This window comes from Copadichromis virginalis, linkage group LG11, assembly GCF_057382275.1.
Source record: "Copadichromis virginalis isolate Kocher_CV1m ecotype Utaka linkage group LG11, C_Virginalis_male_GT1.1, whole genome shotgun sequence".
In the NCBI taxonomy this organism is placed as follows: Eukaryota; Metazoa; Chordata; class Actinopteri; order Cichliformes; family Cichlidae; genus Copadichromis; species Copadichromis virginalis.
This window is the reverse complement of record NC_140628.1, coordinates 15,346,691-15,367,364: the sequence shown is the minus strand read 5'-3', so window position 1 is coordinate 15,367,364 and position 20,674 is coordinate 15,346,691. Positions and strand designations below refer to the sequence as shown.

Here is a 20,674-nt window from a genome sequence, read left to right as displayed (position 1 = left end):
GCCAGTAGAATCTATGCCTGGCCAGATAAAGTGTTCTTTGTTGTCCCTGGTGACCGGCTTCATCATGGACGCCTTTCAGTACAGCGAGCCGCAAGGTTGGCGGAACAACATACAGATAAGTCTTTGTCTTTGAGACGGGATTCTTGGAGACTCGATACAGCACACCATCCCTCACAGTTAACTTGTCCCAAGCCCTTAGAAATCTCTTCGTATCAACCGGTTCACTTGCCCGCTCCCTCCTCGAGGGTCTCCGTCCCCTTTCCACATAGGAGATCACTCTGCACAGCACATCATCACGCCGCTGGTGTCCCACTAGGTCATCACGCGAGAAGGGTTCAGAATCAGACTGGTTTGGCGTAAGCACAGTCTGAGAGCATTGGGGCAGAAGGAGAGCATGTGGCCACACCCTGGACTCATGTTCACTATGGGCCTGGAAGACAGCTCCCACCTCAGAAGATGTCAGCATTCCTGTCTGTGCAACAGCCGTGCACTGCGAAACAACAGGCTGGTCATTGCTTGAGGCCTTATCAGCTGAGTGAACAGTCCATCTGAAGGCCTCCTGAACCCCACCAGTGGCGACTGCCTCTGCTTCTGCCAGAAGTTCCTTATATGGAACTCTTATCAAACGGTGTGACGCCCTGGGGTGCACGAAGGGCTCCCTGCTCAGCGCGTCAGCAACCACATTTTTAGGACCAGGAATGTACTTTATGTCAAACTGGAAAGGCGCTAGCTTTGCGATCCACCTCTGCTCACATGCATCCAGTCTTGGCTTAGAAAGTATGTAAGTGAGAGGGTTATTATCCGTCCATACGGTAAACTGATGACCCCTCAACCAGTGATGGAACTTGTCGCACACCGCCCACTTCAATGCAAAGAACTCCAGCCTATGCGCTGGGTACTTGGACTGTGCATGATTGAGTGTCTTACTGGCAAAGGCGATCGGTCTTGATGTAGAAGCCCCAGAAGGAACTTGCGACAACACGGCACCAAGGCCACTGCTGGAGGCATCAACAGAGAGCAAAAAGGGCTCCTCAAAATTAGGATGGGCCAGGAGCACTCGATCCAACAAGGCCTGCTTCAGCTCATTGAAAGCTGCCCTGCATTCATCCGTCCAGTCCTCCTCACACAGCTTTGTACGCACCAGCCAGTGCTTTCGCCGTGAACCACGAGGGCCTTTATCCCCAGATGTCAGCCAAAACAGAGGTTTTGCGATGGATGAGCAGTTCTCAATAAATTGTTGGTAGAACATTACCATCCCCAAAAATGAGCGGACCTTCTGTTGGGATGGGACACTCGAACCCTCTTCCATAAGGTCTGCCTCTGCAAGGGATGTAATGGATGCTATTTTGTCAGGGTCTGACTGTATCCCATCAGCATTTACAATGTGCCCCAGGAATTTCACAGACTGTCTCAGAAAATGGCACTTCTTTGGAGCCAACTTAAGGTTGTGAACCTGGAGTCTCTGGAACACCATATGCAAGCGCTCCAGTGCTAATTCTTCTGTCGGGGCAAAAACCAGAACATCGTCAAGATAACACAGCACACTGAGGAAGTTCTGATCCCCAAAAATGCCTAGCATCATCCTCATGAAGGTGGCCAGACTGTTGCACAGTCCTTGTGGCATACGATTATATTCGTACAACCCAAGAGACGTAAATGCCGTGTACTTACGGTCCTCCTCATGCACCTCCACATTATACTAACCCGAAGTAAAGTCCATTGTGGAGAACAATCCGTTCCCTCCCAAAGCAGCCAGTGCGTCAGCCGGATGCGGGAGTGGGTGAGCATCTTTGACAGTTCTAGCATTAAGCCAGCGAAAGTCGTTACAGATTCTCAACTCACCGGACTTCTTCCAAACTAAGACCAGGGGTGATGCAAACTCACTGCAAGACTTCCGAATTATTTCCCGTTCCTCCATGTCATTCAAAGCCTGTCTGAGTTTTTCATAATGAGTCGGCGGCACACGTCGGCATGGCAACCAGAATGGCTTGTCGTCCACAACTCGAATTCGATGTAGGCAGCCTTGCCACAATCCAGCTTGTCTCTCGAGAAGATAGACTCAAACTGGGCTATGAGGCCAACCAGTTTTTCTTTGCCAGTTGGCGAAACTGCACATGAATCAATGTCGATATCAGACAGCCCCAGATTTTGCAGCACTGCATGTAGGGGGCTACAACCACTTGTCACCTCCTGTGAGGGTGAAACATCTGGCAAAGTGGAAACATCAGTGACTAGACTCTGCTCATCATGGCACCAAGCTGAGCCAGTAGACCGTTGCATGTTCTGTTGCAAGTAGGAGCCAGTGGGGCTGAAGTTCTCCACTGCTGCACAGGGGGACACGTCAGCCAACTTCATGTTCCGTTTCAGTGTTATCGGCTTGTCAAAGGGGTTCAGCACTTTCACAGGGAGCCACCCATCACTGTTTAGATGCGCTACAGTTCTCCCAACCATAACTGACCTCGGTCCAGACCTTGACCCAGTGGGCTCTACAACGACAGCACTGCCCACTTCCCCATTATTCATTAGCTGCAGCCTGCCCCAAACAAGGTGTTCTGTCAAGGGCTCTAATGTTACAGCTCTCTTTAGCTTGACAGTTCCGATCTTATCACCAACATGCCCTGGGGCCACCACTCCTGACATTGAACTCAGCAGATTTTTATTAAGCTGTTCTTCCGCACTCAGAGTCTTGCTGCATTCCTCTCCTAAATGTCCCTCTTCCCTCAGGCGATTACCCAGATACCTCATTAGGTTACTGCCCAAAATGAGGTCCTCACTCTGCCCTGCAATCACCAACATTGGCACAACAACTTTACAGCCATATATCTCCACTGTAAAGTCACACACACCTGATGGAACTGTCCTCGAACCACCACAGCCAATCAGGACGACATCCGTGGGTTGCAAGGTGGGGGTCTGCAGCACTGCATGATGTAATAGTTGGGGCATCATATTGGTGCTGAGGGTGCAGGCCATAGAGCCACTGTCAAGCATGGCTTTAACAGACACTTTGCCACCCAGGGTCACATTTTCATAGAACAGCTCATCATGCTGTTTTAGTCTGTGTGTGTTCTGAAGAATGGGTCTCCGGCCTAGCTGGCGCTCCTCACAAACAGTGTGTAATACAGATTCTAAATCATCAAAATCATCCTCTTTGGGGGCGATTTCAGGCCTAACACTTGCCCCCTCCACATGTAGGCCATCTAGTTTCCCAGCTGCTGGGTGGCTGATTCAGGCCCCCTCACTCTGACAGACACTGCCCTGGGGCATTGAGCCCGTGTGTGGTCGCCAGCATGGCAGATGAAACATAGCTGATGGGCTCTACAGTGGTGATACGTAGAGTGTTCAGTGTCACCACAAATCACGCAAGGAACAATTTTGTGTGTTTGGTTTCGGGGAACCCTTACATCATCCTTAACAGGCAGCTTTGCTTGTCGAGGCTGTCCCTCCAGGACTTTCTCTAACAGGGCTATCACATGATCAAGACGATCAGTAGGTGGTTTTGCATGAAGGTCAGTAAGTGATGCTGAGGTAGAGGTTGGTGATGGTGTAATACACTTACTGTTGCCTGTCGCCTGCTGCACATTAGGACTCACCTCCTGTTGCTGAAAACTTAAGGCACTGACTGCACTAAACTGAGGGGTGCACTTCCGGTCCTTGCCATGCTCCAGCAATTTCTCGTGCACATCAGCAACCGTCCACTGCTGCAGGGGCTTGCACTTGAAAATAAGAGACAGTTCTGAGTCTGGACAGTGGCGGATAAACATAGCAGTCAGGTCTTTCGTCAGATATGCAAAGGACTTATTTTGTCTCTTCAGACAGTCTTCAGTCACCTCCATGGCTCTGTTCAACCTGAGCCAGTAATCAAACGGTGTTTCACCTGAGTTGGGTAGTGTTGCATAAAAATCAGCTAAAGGCATGCTTGAACAGGCAGTGTCACTGAAGTGCTGCTTTAAGATCTCAAAAATGGGCTCTGGGCCCCTCTCAAGACACACCGATGGCTTACTATGTATGCCCACCTTGACTATTTCTTGTGCCCTCCCCAGCAGTTTACTTAGCACATCATCAGCTTGTTCAGCAACTGGTACCCCTCTTCTCTTAAAAAAAGTCATCATCATTTCCTCCCATTTCTGAACACTGCATGTATCACAGCCATCCCCTCTAAAACACACAGGTTCTTTAACATCAGACTTTACAATCACATTCAATAGTGAGGGTTCAGATAACACATTATTGGCAGACCCAACAACACTGTTTCCCACTCCAGAGCCCAACCGAGATTCAAGACAAGAGGCAATGCTTTCCCCAATAGAAAACCCAATTTGCGTTGCAATCTCTGCATAAAGGTTCTCTTTTGTGGGAGTGGTTTCTGATCTAGTATTTTGTAGATCATCACAGTTCCCAACAATAGGGTTTTCATTTAACTCAGCAAGGACAGGCTTAGGTGTGGAGGAAACTGGGGCTGTCAGCAACCTTGATCTGCCTCTGCCAAATGAATGCAGAGGGGTAAAACCAACTGCCCCCCTTCCCCTGCCAAAACTGGGAAAATCTGCCATGGCTCAGCAATATGTCCCTCCCTTTTTTTTTTTTTTTTTTTTTTTAACTCTCCAAAAAAAAGAAAGCACAGAGCCCCGCCCCAATGTCTCTAAAGAACGCAGAAAATGGCGGGACTAAGAAAAGCCAGTCTCCCGCGACTTTTCCACCTTCCAGGAAGTAGACGGCCCCCGTTGCGGTCGCAGGATAGCAGGAGCTGGGGTCACGGCACCAGTGTAACCGGTTTCTGCTTCATCCCGCTGCAACAGTTCGGCCCAAACAGACTCCTCGACTCTGCGTTGTGTAGTGTTTTTAAAAAGACAAGGAGTCTCTGGTCGATCATTGCCACTTTATTTCCTGAATGGAAACAACGGTGTATTATCAGTGCACGGGCTCGCCACACACCACTCCGCACAGCACACTCTCGTATGGCTACGGCAGACTGGCAGCGATTACTGCAGCAATATTACAATTTCTAATATACAATAAAATAACAGCAACAACAAATGATGTACCTGAATGGAAACAACGGTGTATTATCAATGCACAGGCTCGCCATACACCACTCCGCACAGCACACTACGGCAGAACATCTCATTAGCATTCCGCTTTAGCATACAGTTTCACACATTAATAAACAAATGAAAAGTACATAAAACTGATGTTAGACATGTGTCCACTAAGCACTTATTACACTCGGTGCTCGTCAGCTAATCAAACATGTTTTATGTGTCTGTACTACTTAGCTATATTGTGTGCGGAACAATACAACTCACCTCTCGTATGGCTACGGCAGACTGGCAGCGATTACTGCAGCCAGCCTCACCTAACCAGCCACACCGAGAGGGGGGGGCGCTGTTTCCCCATTACACTGACATTTGTGGCACATGAGGCTACATGAGGCTCTCACAGATCAACAAACACTTCACCGAGATGCCGCACTCATTGTTATGGGAGATTTTAACAGAGTGAATCTCAAACGGACATTTCACAACCTTCACCAGCACATCAACTGCCCCACCCGGGGCACGAGGACATTAGACCACTGCTACACCCCGTTCAAGAACTGTTACAAGGCTCAACCCCTGCCGGCATTTGGAAAATCGGACCATTCCGCCATCTTCCTCATACCTGCTTACAAACAAAGGCTAAAGCAGCAACCACCAATCAGGAGGGAGGTCGCTCGCTGGACGGACCAATCGGTGGCCGCGCTGCAGGACGCACTGGATGACGCAGACTGGGACATGTTTCGGCGCAGCTCTGATGACATCAACATGTTTACGGAAGCGGTTGTGGGATTTATCGGGAAACTAGCGGACGACACAGCAGAAAGAACTATCATCCGAACGTTTCCCAACCAGAAGCCGTGGGTGGATAAAAACATCCGCGACGCTCTGAGATCACGCACCGCTGCCTACAATGAAGGGCTTGTCTCCGGTAATATGGACCTATACAAGGCTGCGTCCTACAACGTGCGCAGCGCGGTCCGAAAGGCAAAGCGGAGCTACGGGGAAAAACTAGAGTCACAGCTACGACAGTGCGACTCTAGGAGCCTGTGGAAAGGACTGCGGACTATAACGGACTATAAACGACCAGCTTCTTCAATGATGAATGCCGATGCTTCACTGGCTGATGAGCTGAACACGTTTTATGCTCGCTTCGACGCCGCAGCAATTAAAACAACAAACGGCTGCGCGCTCGGAGTGCACCAGTGAAGAAAATGCATTCGTCATCACAGAGCATGCCGTGAGGAACACCTTCAGGAGGGTGAACACCAGGAAGGCAGCAGGACCAGATGCAATCCCTGGCCGGGTCCTTAGAGCCTGCGCTGATCAACTAGCACCGGTGTTCACGGAGATCTTCAACCTCTCCATGGCCCAAGCTGTGGTTCCCACGTGCTTCAAACGGTCCATTATTGTCCCTGTTCCAAAGAAACAACAGCCCGCTTGCCACAATGACTACCGTCCAGTAGCACTGACTTCAATTGTGATGAAGTGTTTTGAAAGACTGATGAGAGATCACATCACTTCTTCACTTCCTCCCACCATCGACTCACTTCAGTTTGCTTACCGGACTAATCGTTCCACAGACGATGCCATATCTCACCTGCTCCACACATCCCTGAGTCACCTGGACACTGGTAGAGGGAATTATGTTAGGATGCTGTTCGTGGACTACAGTTCAGCATTCAACACAATAATTCCCTCTAAGCTTTTCACCAAGTTGACGGATCTAGGACTCAGCTCATCACTGTGTCAGTGGATCCTCAACTTCCTCACAGACAGACCCCAATCAGTGAGGGTAGGAAAACAAGTCTCCCCCTCCATCTCACTCAGCACTGGAGTGCCTCAGGGCTGTGTTTTAAGCCCCCTGCTGTACTCACTGTACACTTATGACTGTGTAGCCACATCCGACACCACCTCCATTGTCAAGTTTGCTGACGACACTGCTGTTGTGGGCCTGATCTCCGACAACATCGAGACGGCCTACCTGGAGGAGATTAGGAACCTGGAGACCTGGTGCCAGGAGAATAACCTCCTCCTAAACATCAGCAAGACTAAGGAGCTGATCGTGGACTTCACTACAAAGCAGGCGAGGAATTACAAACCCCTCATCATCAGTGGCACGCCAGTGGAGAGAGTGGACAGTTTCCGATACCTGGGTGTCCACATCACTCAGGACCTGTCATGGTCCTGTCACATCAACACCCTGGTTAAGAAAGCCCGTCAGCGTCTCTTCTTCCTCAGAAGACTTAGAGACTTCCATCTGCCACTGAAGGTGCTCAAGAACTTCTACTCCTGCACCATCGAGAGCGTCCTGACGTCAAACATCTGCACCTGGTTTGGGAACAGCACCAAGCAGGACAGACGAGATCTGCAAAGGGTGGTGCGCTCGGCAGAACGCATCATTCAATCAGAGCTCCCTGACCTGCTGTCCATCTACACCAAGCGGTGCAAGTCCAAAGCTAGGAAGATTATGATGGACCTCTCCCATCCCAACAATGGACTCTTCTCACTGTTGAGGTCTGGGAAGCGCTTCCGCTCCCTTAAGGCCAAAACAGAGAGAATGAGGAGGAGCTTCTTCCCCCAGGCTATTCGGGCCCTGAACCAGGTGTAGGACTGGACTCTCCCAAACACGTCACTATAAGACTGGACTCTCACACACGTCACCACACGCACCACCACACATTTCCTATAATCCTATAATTCCTATAATTTATAATCCTTATCTTTATAATCTCTTCTGCTATTTGCACATTCTTTACTGTAAATTCCTAAGTTAATTTGTAAATTTTTGTAGTAAACTGTAAATTGTAAATATTGTAAAACTTTTCTTCTGTCATTTAATGGTCGGGCATTGTACAGCTACAAGCATTTCACCCCCATGTCATACTGTGTATGGTTGTGTGTGTGTGACAAATAAAATTTGAATTTGAATTTGGTGTGGATTTTGCAAATAGGATGGAATGGCTGAATGCGGAAGTGCAGAGGTTAAGAAAGGAGGAAGTGAGGGCAGCTATGAAGGTGTATGAAGAGTGAAAAGGTGGTTGGTTGGAGATGTGTAGGAGACAGGGCAGTGGACCTTTGACTGTTTAACAGTCACAGAGAGTGAGAAGATGCCTGAGGAATGGAGAGTTTTGAAGAACAAGGGTGGTGTGCACAGATGTAGTAACTACAGAGCTTTAATGCTGATGAGCCATACCATGAAGTACACTATGGGAAAGACTGGTTGAAGCCAGGTTAAGGAGAGAGGTGGTGAATGCCCCAGATCTCCTAGGCTCTGTCTTGAGGTATCCTGAGGTAGATGCTGAACCCTGAGTTGACCCCAGTGCCTGTGAGTGTGTGAACACGCGGGTAAAAGTGCTTAGGCACAGAAAAAGCTGGTGTATGAATGCAGACAGCAGGTGCTATGTAAGCGCCAGTCTATTAAGTACAGCATTAAATGTTATGTCAGACAAGTTGAATAAAGAGGTCTTTGGCTGAGTGTCTCGTGTGCTCATCGCAGACAGTTTTGAGCGTTATTAGCAGCTAAAAATGAAGTGACAGAGCTCACACCGATGTCAATATTTATACCCGTAACCGTAGTGAGATTTGTTTGTTATAGGACGTGTACAGTTTACTCTCTTATTGTGGCTTCGAGCTTAATCGGGTTTCTACTTTCTGAGTTTTTGTTTCTTCTTCTTGTCTGCAGGAAAATGGCACCTGGGCCTGAACTGTGAGAGCCGTGACGATCACTGCCACCACCCTAACAACCACGGCTTCAATTATTTCTTCGGTATCCCTCTGACTAACCTGAGGGACTGCCAGCCGGGACATGGCACCATTTTCCAGTTCCATAAATATTTGCCATACAGAACAATGGGCATCGTTTTGATCACTACAGTTGTGCTGCACTACAGCGGGGTCATCGGCAGAAGGTCGATCCTGAGCTTGATGTTTCTGTTGCTTTTGGTCACTGGTTTGCTAGTAGCGTTCATCATGGTTGTCCCATACTTAAACTGTGTTCTCCTGAGGGACCACAGCATTGTGGAGCAGCCATATAAGTCTGAAAACATGACACAGAGGATGGTCCACGAGGCAGTGGACTTCATAGAGCGGTACGTGAAGCTTTCCTGATTCACCTGGATCTGAAAACTCTCTTGTTGCAATGTTTCATATTCATTGTTTGTTTCTGCAGAAATTCAAACAGGCCTTTCCTGCTCCTTTTCTCTTTCCTCCAAGTCCACACAGCCATCTTTGCTTCAGCAGCTTTCAGAGGAACGAGCCGCCATGGTATCTACGGGGACGCTGTGCAGGAGGTGGACTGGAGTGTGGGTAGGTCATTCTGTCTGTTTAAAGGAAAAGCTGCTTTTCTATGTCTGTCAGTTCTTTCAAATCCAGTAAAAAAAGCCCAGAAGCTTCCGACCTCTCCTCTTTGCCCAGTTCAGTCAAATGACACTAAGAAAGAAAGAGCCTTCAGGAATAATCATTAAAGTGGGAACAGAAGATAAGTGTGTAGTCATAGCAATTACATCTTGTCACGATCTTATCATGTTAGGAGGGTAGGCTCTGTGAAACGGTTAGTTATGTCTATAACTTCTGTTCCCTGAAGGAGAGGAACGAGGTACAACACATAAGTATGGGATATCACGCCCTCGCGTGTCCTGGCTGAAGAAACCTTTATTCACGCCTTTACGGCAGATGACGTGTGATGACACGCGCAAGGCCCCGCCCGCACATATAGCCGCTGCCATCACCGTCATCCCTCAGTTCGATAGCCGCTCTTCACCGAGCCAACTGCTCAGTGGGGCCACCCTGTGTTGTACCTCGTTCCTCTCCTTCAGGGAACAGAAGTTATAGACATAACTAACCGTTCCCTTTCAGTCGATTCACTCGGTACAACACATAAGTATGGGACCTATATACACGCCCCGCAGAGCAGCCACCGAACCGGAACGGGACCACCACATCCTTAGTGAGTGGTAGACCCAGCAGAAAGGACAGCATGAGCCACCGAAGGGGCTGTAACGTCCAACCGATAAAACCGCACAAAAGTGTGCGGCGACGCCCAATTAGCCGCTGCACAAATATCAGCCACAGGCACCCCTCTAAAAAGAGCCCATGAGGTCGCCATCCCCCTGGTGGAATGAGCTCCCACCCCGTGGGGCAACGCAAAACCTCCGGTGCTGTATGCCAGCGAGATAGCTTCTACAATCCAGTGGGACAGCCTCTGTCTGGACAGAGCTCTACCTCTATTCGGATTAGCGAAGCAGACAAACAACTGGTCACACAAACGCACATCCCGAGTGCGCTCAATGTAGGTGCGTAGCGCACGCACCGGACAAAGAGAATGCACCCTCCTCTGCTCCTCAGATTCAAAAGGAGGGGAGCAAAAGCTCAGCCACTCAAACTCCATTGAACTATAAGATGCAGGCATGACCTTGGGAAGATAGGCGGCATTCGGACGCAATACGACCTTGCGGCCATCAGGAGAAAACTGTGTGCAGGCAGGATGCACAGACAGCGCATGAAGGTCCCCCACTCGCTTCGCCAAGGCCAAAGCGAGAAGTAATGCGGTCTTATACGAAAGAAGTTTCATATCTACCGACTCAACGGGTTCAAACGGAGGGCCACAAAGGGCCTCCAGCACCAAAGACAAGTCCCAAGCCGGGACACTGGACTTAAGCACGGGCCTCAGCCGGCGAACCCCTTTCAGAAAACGCACGGCGAGGGGATGCGCACCTGGTGTCACCCCGTCAAAACCGATATGACAAGCAGATATAGCCGCTAAATAAACCTTGATCGTCGAAAACGAAAGGCCTTTATCCAACAGCTCCTGCAGGAATGTCAAAACATCCACAATAGAGCACTGAAATGGGAGAGTGTGGCGGTCCTGGCACCATCGCTCGAAGGCTCGCCATTTGTAAGCGTACAAGCCTCTAGTAGACGAGGCCCTGGCGCTCTGAATCGTCGCTACCACACTAGGTGGCAGACCCTTAGCAACCAAGTTTAACCTCTCAGCAGGTAAGCATGAAGGTGCCACAGATCCGGGCGCGGATGAAACACTTCCCCCCCCGCCTGAGAGAGGAGATCCCTGCGGAGAGGAAGCTGCCAAGGACTTGCTGCAAGCAGGCTGATTATTTCTGCATACCACGACTTCGCGGGCCACCAAGGGGCCACCAGGATCAGAGAGAGGGAATGCCGACGCACCCTCTCCAGAATTGGAGATATCATTTCCACTGGGGGAAATGCATACAGGAGCACGTCTGGCCATTGGTGCGCTAGCGCGTCCAAGCCCAAGGGTGCATCGTGGTCGATTATGGAGAAGTACAGGGGGCAGTGAGCATTCACCCTGGAAGCAAAAAGATCTATTTGCGCCTCGCCAAATAGATCCCAAATCTGAGCCACTATTGAAGGGTGTAACCTCCATTCTCTCACCAGAGGACCCCCCCTGGAGAGAAGGTCCGGCCCCAGGTTCAGGTGGCCCGGGACATGGGTGGCTCTTAGAGTCAGAAAATGAACACTGCACCATAACAGCAGAGAGCGAGACAGCTGCAACAGGGGAAGAGAGCGTGTTCCTCCCTGCCTGTTTATATAAGACACCACTGTTGAATTGTCCGTCCTGACTAAGACATGCTGGCCCTGCAGGACTGGACGGAAACGCTTTAGAGCTAAGAACACTGCTAACAGCTCTAAGTGGTTGATGTGCAGCTGGCGCTGAGCCGCGGGCCAGATCCCTCTCACTGACGCACCCTCGCACAGCGCTCCCCACCCACTTAGGGAAGCATCTGTGGACACCACCTTGCGAAACAACACCCTCCCAATCCGAGAGCCCTGGTGCAGTAGCCCGGGCTCCCTCCAAGGACGGAGAGCTAGCATGCAAGACGCAGTTACCGGCAGCCTCCTCCGGAGGTGACGCGAAGCACACAAACGGTGAGAGAGAGTCCAGCGTTGAAACGCTCTCATTTTCAACAGCCCAAGCGGCACTACGGCGATCATAGATGCCATCATGCCCAACAAGCGCAATATCGTCTGGAAACGTAGTCTGCGTCCCAGCTGAAATTGAGCCAGGCAGCGATGAAACGCGGCCACTCTGTGCTCTGACAACCGTGCGCGGCTGGAAAGAGAGCATATTTCCAGACCGAGAAAAGCAATCTGTTGACCTGGGATTAGCGAGCTCTTCTGAAAGTTCACAGAGAACCCCAGTGTCTGAATGTGTGACAGAACCCGCGACAGCTGCGTCTCCGCCTGTTCTCTGGAGCAAGCCACGAGAGCCCAGTCGTCCAGGTAGGCCAAGATGCGGATGCCCCTCTTCCTGATGGGCGCTAGCGCTGCCTCGGCACATTTCGTAAAGGTGCGGGGAGCGAGCGACAGCCCGAACGGCAGCACTAGGTATTCGTAGGCTACGCCCTCGAATGCAAACCTCAGAAACTGCCTGTGTTTCGGGTGTATAGCGACATGAAAATAAGCATCTGTTAGATCGATTGTCGCAAACCAATCTCCCGGGCCGACTGCACTCAGGAGCTGTCTGAGTGTTAGCATCTTGAACCTGTACGTTCGCAGGTACGTGTTCAAGACTCGCAGGTCGAGGATGGGACGAAGCCCTCCCCCTTTCTTCGGAATGACAAAATAACGGCTGTACCAACCTTTGTCCGTCTCCGAAGCGGGGACCACCCGTATTGCTCTCTTCTGTAATAGCGCCTGTATTTCCTCTCTGAGTACCAAGGCTGCCTCGGGGTTGACAATCGTGTTCACGACTCTTTGGAAACGAGGCGGCTTGACCCGGAACTGCAACCGGTAACCCATGGCAACGGTTTGCAGCACCCACGGAGAGGGGGCGCAAGCGCGCCACTGAGGGAAGTGAGCAGCCAGCCGGCTGGCCTGCAGCACTGACGGCGGGGCGCCGTCGCCCCCCAGTGTGTCTGCAGGGGACTGCATCCCCTGCCTGACCTGGCTCATTTCGCCTGCAGGTTGAGCATTTGAGATTGTTTGAGAGTAAACAACACTCTTTATTGATTGCAACATGGGAACATGTACATTTATACATTTTGTTGGGTGCACCTTTTCCGGGGCATAACAATGAAAAACCGCGGGAACACTCGATGTGGTCGCTTGAACATTCAACACATCTGAACCGTGTGCAGGGGTTATGTGCTTGGGAGACCGCGATAGGGAAGTGCAGCGCCTTCTGGGGCTGACAACCTGAACAGAACTTAAGCGGCACCTCTTGTGCGGCAACAGAGGGGTAAGAGCAGCGTCTCCCTGCTGCCTGATCCCTTCCCCACTCGCAATCACAGCTAGGAGGGCTGAGGCTTCTTCCTCCTGGGCGTCGGGTCCCGTCGGGGGCCCGGGGGAGGGCCTTTGCCCCAGGCCGACTGGCGTGGAGCTCGGGCCGGAGTACGTGCTCTCGCCAGCGGCCCTCCCACTCCAGCAGTGGGCGCCGGTCTCTTGCCAGCTGTCAGAGGAGCGGCGGGCCTGTGAGAGCTAGCAGTGGGCTTGGGCTGGGGCTGGCGTCTGGGGATGATGTCGCGCAGAGCTTCCGTCTGCTTCTTCCTCAGATCGAATCTAGCCTGAATGGCTTCAAGTGAATGTCCGAATAACCCAGCCGCAGACACTGGTGCGTCCAGATACACAGCTCTGTCTCTATCAGGGACGTCGGAGAGGGTCAGCCACAGGTGCCTCTGCGCCACCACTGTCGAAGCCATCCCTCTGCCCAGGGAGAGCGCTGCACAGCGAGACGCACGGAGGATGTAATCCGTGGTGACTCTAACCTCGTTAAGAAGAGGTGACAGCGGGCTGTCCTCCGGAACCAGCGATCCAAGCTCCGCCAGGCACATTGCTTGGTACGTCTGGAGCATGGTGACGGAGCTCATGGCTCGAGCGGTGCCGGCCTGAGCCCGATAAATCTTCTCCAGCTGCGAGGCCGAGAATCTGCAGTGCTTGGACGGCAGAGTTGCGGGGCCACCGACACCATGGTTATGGGACGGGGCCAGATAAGCAGCCAGAGACGGCTCCATAGGGGGTGGGTTAGCTAAACCAGCTCCCTCGGCGCCGTCCAATTCCATGTACTGTCCATAGCCGGGCACAGTGACGCGGGTAGACAGAGGTTTGTCCCATGACGCTGTTAGCTCGCAGAGAAAGTCTGGGAACATGGGGAGGCAGTTTTTGGCCGTTGCGGGCTCCGGTGGAAGGAAAAAACCCGCAAACCGCGACGGCTTCCGAGCTGGTGGAGGAGAGGGCCAGTCCACCTGCAGCTTCTCAGCGGCACGGCGAAACAGGGAGAAAAGAGAGGTGTCATCGTGGCCGACCGGCGCAGCAGCGGCGGCATATTGGGTCGACAATGAGCTCTCCTGCTCATCCTCCGACAAACCATGGATGTCCAGGCCGATGTCCAGCACGTCATCGTCTTCCTGGGGAGCGCTGGCGGGCTTCAACCCAGGCTGAAGCCCGTCAGCGCTCCTGCATGGTTCCGGTCCGTCATCTGCTAACCCGTCAACGTATTCCATGTGGTCAGCCCAGCTAATCGCGGGGACATCGACCTGAAAATTTTCGTCTTCGGACTCGGACGAAGCCGGGGCTCCAGACTCGGAAAGAAGAGGGTCATGCCGTGCGACAGCCGAGCGTCCCAGCACTCTTTCCACAAACGTCACCCGTCTTTCCAGGGTCGAGCGTCGGAGCTGGCGACAAAACGCACAAGCTTCGGGCTCCGTCAACGCTCTCCTAGCGTGGACGATCCCCAGGCAGACAGGGCAGGCATCGTGCTGGTCGCTGTCGTGCAAAGAGAAACCACATCCCTGAGGACAGGGGCGAACAGAAGATTTCTGCTTTGCTCGCTTCGGTTTGGAGTCCATTCCCAAAACGCAAAGCGAAACGCTACACAAGAAAAACTTGAAAATAGCGCTCCGCGGGCAGCCTACGCACCAGCTGGGCGGTGGAGGCTAACACCAACAGGGGCAGTTAAGCTAGGTTCAAGTTGGCAGACAACGGAGCTAACTAGCAGTAGCTAGCTAGCCCAACTCAGCAGAGGTGTTCTCAGCGAGGTGAAGAGCGTAAGAACTGAGGGATGACGGTGATGGCAGCGGCTATATGTGCGGGCGGGGCCTTGCGCGTGTCATCACACGTCATCTGCCGTAAAGGCGTGAATAAAGGTTTCTTCAGCCAGGACACGCGAGGGCGTGATATCCCATACTTATGTGTTGTACCGAGTGAATCGACTGAAAGGGAACCCCCCCAGCTTCACCTGCTGCTGCAGAGGAGAGAAGAACCAGTGAGTGAGGCGAGATGGAAGATGTGAGGAGATCCACTTAAAACCTTGTGGATGGAGAACTGATCTCACTGTGCTTTGTAGTGTTTATCATGACCTGACCTTAGTATACTGCATGTCAGGGAGAAGCCCTAATCAGACAAATCGCTATGAGTCTCACGTGGCGACAGTGGGAAGAAAAACACCTTTTTAAAAGAAAACCTCCAGCAAAGCCAGGCTCAGGAAGCTCAACCATCTGAGCCGACTAGATTGGGGTAAGGATTACTAAATATTAAATGCAATACTGGTGTATAGAGGAGTATAAATAGGAGTGAAGAACTGCATCATCATCAACAACTATTACAGCATAACTACTGCACTGACAGGGACTCGAAAGAGAGAGCAGATTTCTCCTGTCTTGGCTTCCCTTCATTGGCTTCCTGTTAAATCCAGAATTCAAAATCCTGCTCCTCACATACACGGTCTTAAATAATCAGGCCCCATCTTATCTTAATGACCTTGTAGTACCATATCACCCTATTAGAGCACTTCGCTCTCGCTCTGCAGGCCTACTTGTTGTTCCTAGAGTATTTAACAGTAGAATGGGAGGCAGAGCCTTCAGTTTTCAGGCCCCTCTTCTGTGGAACCAGCTTCCACTTTGGATTCAGGAGACAGACACTATCTCTACTTTTAAGATTAGGCTTCAAACTTTCCTCTTTGCTAAAGCATATAGTTAGGGCTGGACCAGGTGACCCTGAATCCTCCCTTAGTGATGCTGCAACAGGTGTAGGCTGCCAGGGATTCCCATGATGCTCTGGGAGTTTCTTCTTCACTCACTATGTGTTAATAGGTCTCTCTGTCATTACAATTATAATAGTCATTACTTCTCCGTCAGCACTCTCAAAGCCAACAGTTTTTCTCTATATTAGGGTCTAAAAATAAAGCCCCTTGAAGTGACAGTTGTTTTGATTTGGCGATGTATAAATAAAGTTGAACTGAACTGTTTTTGGCGACTGAAAAAAGTTAATGTCCAGTAGTAATGATGGACATGATCAATACAATCCCTGTGTCAAGGCTGATGGGCACGCTGGACTCAGGAGATCAAAGTTCAGTGTGTTTGTTTACAGCGAAAGTATATTTGCACAAAGACACAATGCAAATAGTGGAATAGTGGTCCAGGGGTCCGGGGGGAAGAGAACCCATGTAAAACCGTCCATCTCAGGGTTCGACCCACCACACACCAAGGAGGGGAATCCAGGGAAATGTACAGAAGAAACACACTTAGTGTTCGAGGATGTCGGAGGCACCACAAACACAGAAGGTTTAACTCATTGTGTTGTTGAACGGTCCAGTGAAGAGTGGCCTTGATGAGATGAGGACACAAACACACGTGCACAGATAGAGGAGAGAGGCACAGAAAGAAAGCAGAGCAGCCAGCGAGCACTGATGCCTACTTTGACCAATCTAATATAGAAGATGTATTTTTCCTCCTTCTTTAAGCTGCTCCGTTTAGGGGTCACCACAGTTCATCTGCATCCATCCCGCTCTGTCCCTCTGCCTCTGTCACACCCACTCTCCTGCTTGACATCATTGACGACAAACACGAACCTCCTCTGAGGTCTTCCTCTTTTCCTCCTGCCTGGCAGCTTTAACACATGTGTTGTTTTACAGTTTCTCTTTCTCGTTCTGTTATTCATACTCAAACGGAAAAATGTTTCCAAATAATTACAGACTGGAGTTTGCACTGTGTGTATTCTCAGGTCAGCTCATGGAGACGCTGGACAGACTCAGCTTGAGAGGAAAAACTCTTGTTTACTTGACTTCAGATCAAGGGGCTCATCTGGAGGAAATCTCTGCCAGAGGCGATGTCCACGGGGGATCGAACGGAATATATAAAGGTACACCGAGAAGAAAAACGGAAAACTCTTCTTGGTTGTAATGCTTAAAGCTGAAGACCTTTCTGCCTGTATACATCAGCAGGATTTTACCATTTAGTTAATAATTATAATTGCAGCCACCGGCAGAGCAAATGTAGACAATGACAGTACCACCTGTGCAGACGGCTCAGTGGGGATTTGGTGCAGTGCTATCATTTAGGCTTAATTGGTAGCCGGATGAGAATTATTTTCATGACTTCTTGTTCTTTTTTTTTCTTTTACCGAGCAGCAGGGAAGTCCACGAATTGGGAGGGAGGAATCAGGGTCCCTGGAATTTTACGTTGGCCTGGGAAAATCCCTGGTGGCAGACAGATAGATGAGCCCACCAGCAACATGGACCTGTTTCCTACTGTGGTGCAGCTGAGTGGAGCTTCAGTCCCAGAGGACAGGTGAGGCTGCACAGCGGTGAGACTGTGCTCCTTCCTTATGTCAGCCTGAAATCTAGGTCACATTTAAAGAAAGGAGAGGCAGTGAGAGCGATTCACAGTGAGGGGAATCCTGGATGTGAGCAGAGGGAACATGTTTTCTAATGAAGAGTGGGGTGTTAAGGTAATCCAGAGGCTTTGATCAGTTGCAGCCACCATTGTAATTCATGTTCACTTTCTTTCTGCAGGGAAATAGATGGTCATGACCTCATGGATTTGCTACAGGGGAGAGCTGGACGTTCCAAGCATGAATTTCTCTTTCACTACTGTAATGCCAACTTGAACGCTGTCAGATGGCATCCCCAAAACAGTAAGTGTGCAACAGAGAAAGATGAAGCCGTATTGATAACCTCTACCGTTTGTTGACAAGTGCAAACACACTTTGCACCAGGTCAGGCAGCATTTTTAACCTAACCTGCAGGGTCAGGTTCAGTCTGTCCAAGTGACACAGCATGTCGACCAAAAAGACCAGATCCATAATCCACTTGAGGTCCGAGAGCTCGGGATAGTCCTTCTCTACCATTAACAGTTTCATGGGCGACCGTGGCTCAGGGGGTTGGGAAGTGTATCTGTAACCGGAAGGTCGCCGGTTCGATCCCCGGGCTCTCTGTCCTGGTCGTTGTGTCCTTGGGCAAGACACTTTACCCTACCGCCTACTGGTGTTGGCCAGAGGGGCCGATGGCGCCATATGGCAGCCTCGCTTCTGTCAGTCTGCCCCAGGGCAGCTGTGGCTACACCTGTAGCTTGCCTCCACCAGTGTGTGAATGTGAGAGTGAATGAATAGTGGCATTGTAAAGCGCTTTGGGTGCCTTGAAAAGCGCTATATAAATCCAGTCCATCATTATTATTATTATTATTATGGCATCCAAAAGCTCAAAGAAGCGAGAGAGTGCCTGGGTTTATCACAGCCACCTCACAGTGCAGTGCAGCAGCAGGTCACCTGGAAGCCTCGGGTCCAGCTCAGCGATGAGATTCTTGAATTGCATGTGGTTAAGTGCATGTGTGTGGATGCAGTTGATGATTTCCATCACAGGCTTCATGACGTTGTCTAAATTCAGTGATTTAGACGCGAGTTGCTCCCTGTGGATGATGCAGTGGAACCAAACGTGAAACATGGGGAGGGCACAGAAACAGAAACTCCAAGCTTTGTTTGCAATAATCAAGTATAAATCAAACACAAACACAGGGTCACACCCATCATGACACTCGCACCTACTGGGAAACTTTGTGGTATTTCCATCTCACGCACATTTGCATTTGATGAAAATACAGTGTTAAAGCACTTTGAATCACCTTGTTGTTGAATTGTGCTATACAAATAAATTTGCCTTGCCTTGCCTTGCCTTAAACTCAAACGAAGCGAACACGCAGATTAAAAAAACCACAAACTTCAATATAAGAGCTGCATGAAACCAGGCAAAGAGCTGCATGCGGCTCAGGAGCCGCGGGTTGGCCACTTCTGAAATGGATTAATAAACTACTAAAATGTAACATACCAAACTAAAGGACAAAGATCACTTTGTACCAGACAGATACAAACTCTGGTATTTGAGGCCATATTCCTGGTGCTATTTGAAGTCAACATACAAAGATGAAAAGAGGCTGGCTTCCTCAAGAGAACAATCATCCAAAGCAGACTTAAATATTTGTAACAGTCCCCTGGCCTGAATATCAGAGAAGGTCTCAGGGGAGATCTGACACCGCAAGACAGTCTGAAAAGATCTCTCAGCTGAAGAGATCTGCAGGAGTGGCAGCTTAATATTATTAACTGCCACCAAAAGTGTTTACAGGCTGCAGCGTGAATGACTTGGTGTCCACACTTTCACAGATTCCACAGTTACTTATGTAGTTTTTCCAAGTTAATAAAATACAGAATGGAGTTCATTAACAGCAATGGTCTCATTTGAAAACCTGAGCATGCTGCTGCATTTCTATTTATGGTCACTTTTAAAGACAGCAGTTTGGCCAAAGTGCCCGACCACTGCTGATCTGTATCACACTGAAACATATACTATATTACTACACATTATAGAGTTTATGGATAATAAGTATACCATGGCCCCATACTCGTGTTTGGAGTTAAAATTTAAAAAGTGAAAGCATGAAACCAGCAGGTGATGTGAGCCGTCACATGGACCAAATGATACAAGTGCATGGATGAAAACAACTTCAGACGTTTCCTGCAGATTTCTCACACTCAGCTCAGGCTGAGGCCGTCCGAGCTTCTAGAAGGCTCTTTAAGCCTTCTGCAGGAAATGTTTGACCAGAGCTTTCAACAAATGAGGAAACTGACCAACTACAATCCCAGGTGTATTGTAGCAACTGCTCATTTAGCTGAACTAGATCCAGGGGCAGCACCGTGGTGCAGTTGTTAGTAGGGCTGTGCGATATGACAAAAATCTCAGACATTTATCGTCCTGACAACGATATAAATCTCAAAAATGTAACATTTTCTGTAAATTCTGTGAATCTCAGGCAGCTCGACTTGCGTTTAGTGTTTCCAGCTGCGCGTCATGTAGCTGGAGTCGAGTGTTTTAACCGATGCATGAAACGATACATTTTTAGACATAAGTTGTAACGGCGCCGTTTTCTCTCAAAGTTTGAGTCTAAGCTTTATTTTTTAGCACCTGACGGCTCTTTTTTTGCTTCTCATCCGTAAACTCTCTGCATGCTCTTTCACGTGATTCAGTTTATTTTGAAAAGTCTCAAAAGGATCTTGAGCTTTATTGTGAAAGGTTTATGTGGAAAACAAACAAGCGGACAGCGGAGCCACGATGAAAAACAATGAAAAATATTGCTGTAAACAGTTTATTTTGCGACACCACGAAACAAACGATAGACGCTTTTATATCGTCATCGATATATATGGTTATATCGAACAGCTAGTTGTTAGCACTGTGTGCAGAGTGTGAGGTTAACTGATTATTCTAAATTGTGAATAGGTGTGATTGTGAGTGTGAACGGCTGTCTGCCTGTAAGTGTTAGCTCTGCGACCGAGTGGCGGCCTGTGCAGGGTGTAATTTTGTAATGTACCATATCAGGTCATGAAAAAAGGCAAAT

At 49.8% G+C, this 20,674-nt stretch overlaps 1 protein-coding gene across 3 annotated transcripts in view; it reads left to right on the top strand.

The window, feature by feature from the left end:
• Window positions 1-20,674, top strand: part of LOC146698251 (steryl-sulfatase-like) — a 49,651-nt gene that overhangs the window by 17,271 nt on the left and 11,706 nt on the right. For all 3 annotated transcript variants that reach the window (XM_085473292.1, XM_085473294.1, XM_085473293.1), the window contains exons 6-10: window positions 8,722-9,127; window positions 9,208-9,344; window positions 17,013-17,150; window positions 17,419-17,578; window positions 17,803-17,924. In XM_085473292.1, the coding sequence (XP_085329418.1) occupies window positions 8,722-9,127; window positions 9,208-9,344; window positions 17,013-17,150; window positions 17,419-17,578; window positions 17,803-17,924 (963 nt within the window). The remainder of the gene's footprint in view (window positions 1-8,721; window positions 9,128-9,207; window positions 9,345-17,012; window positions 17,151-17,418; window positions 17,579-17,802; window positions 17,925-20,674) is intronic.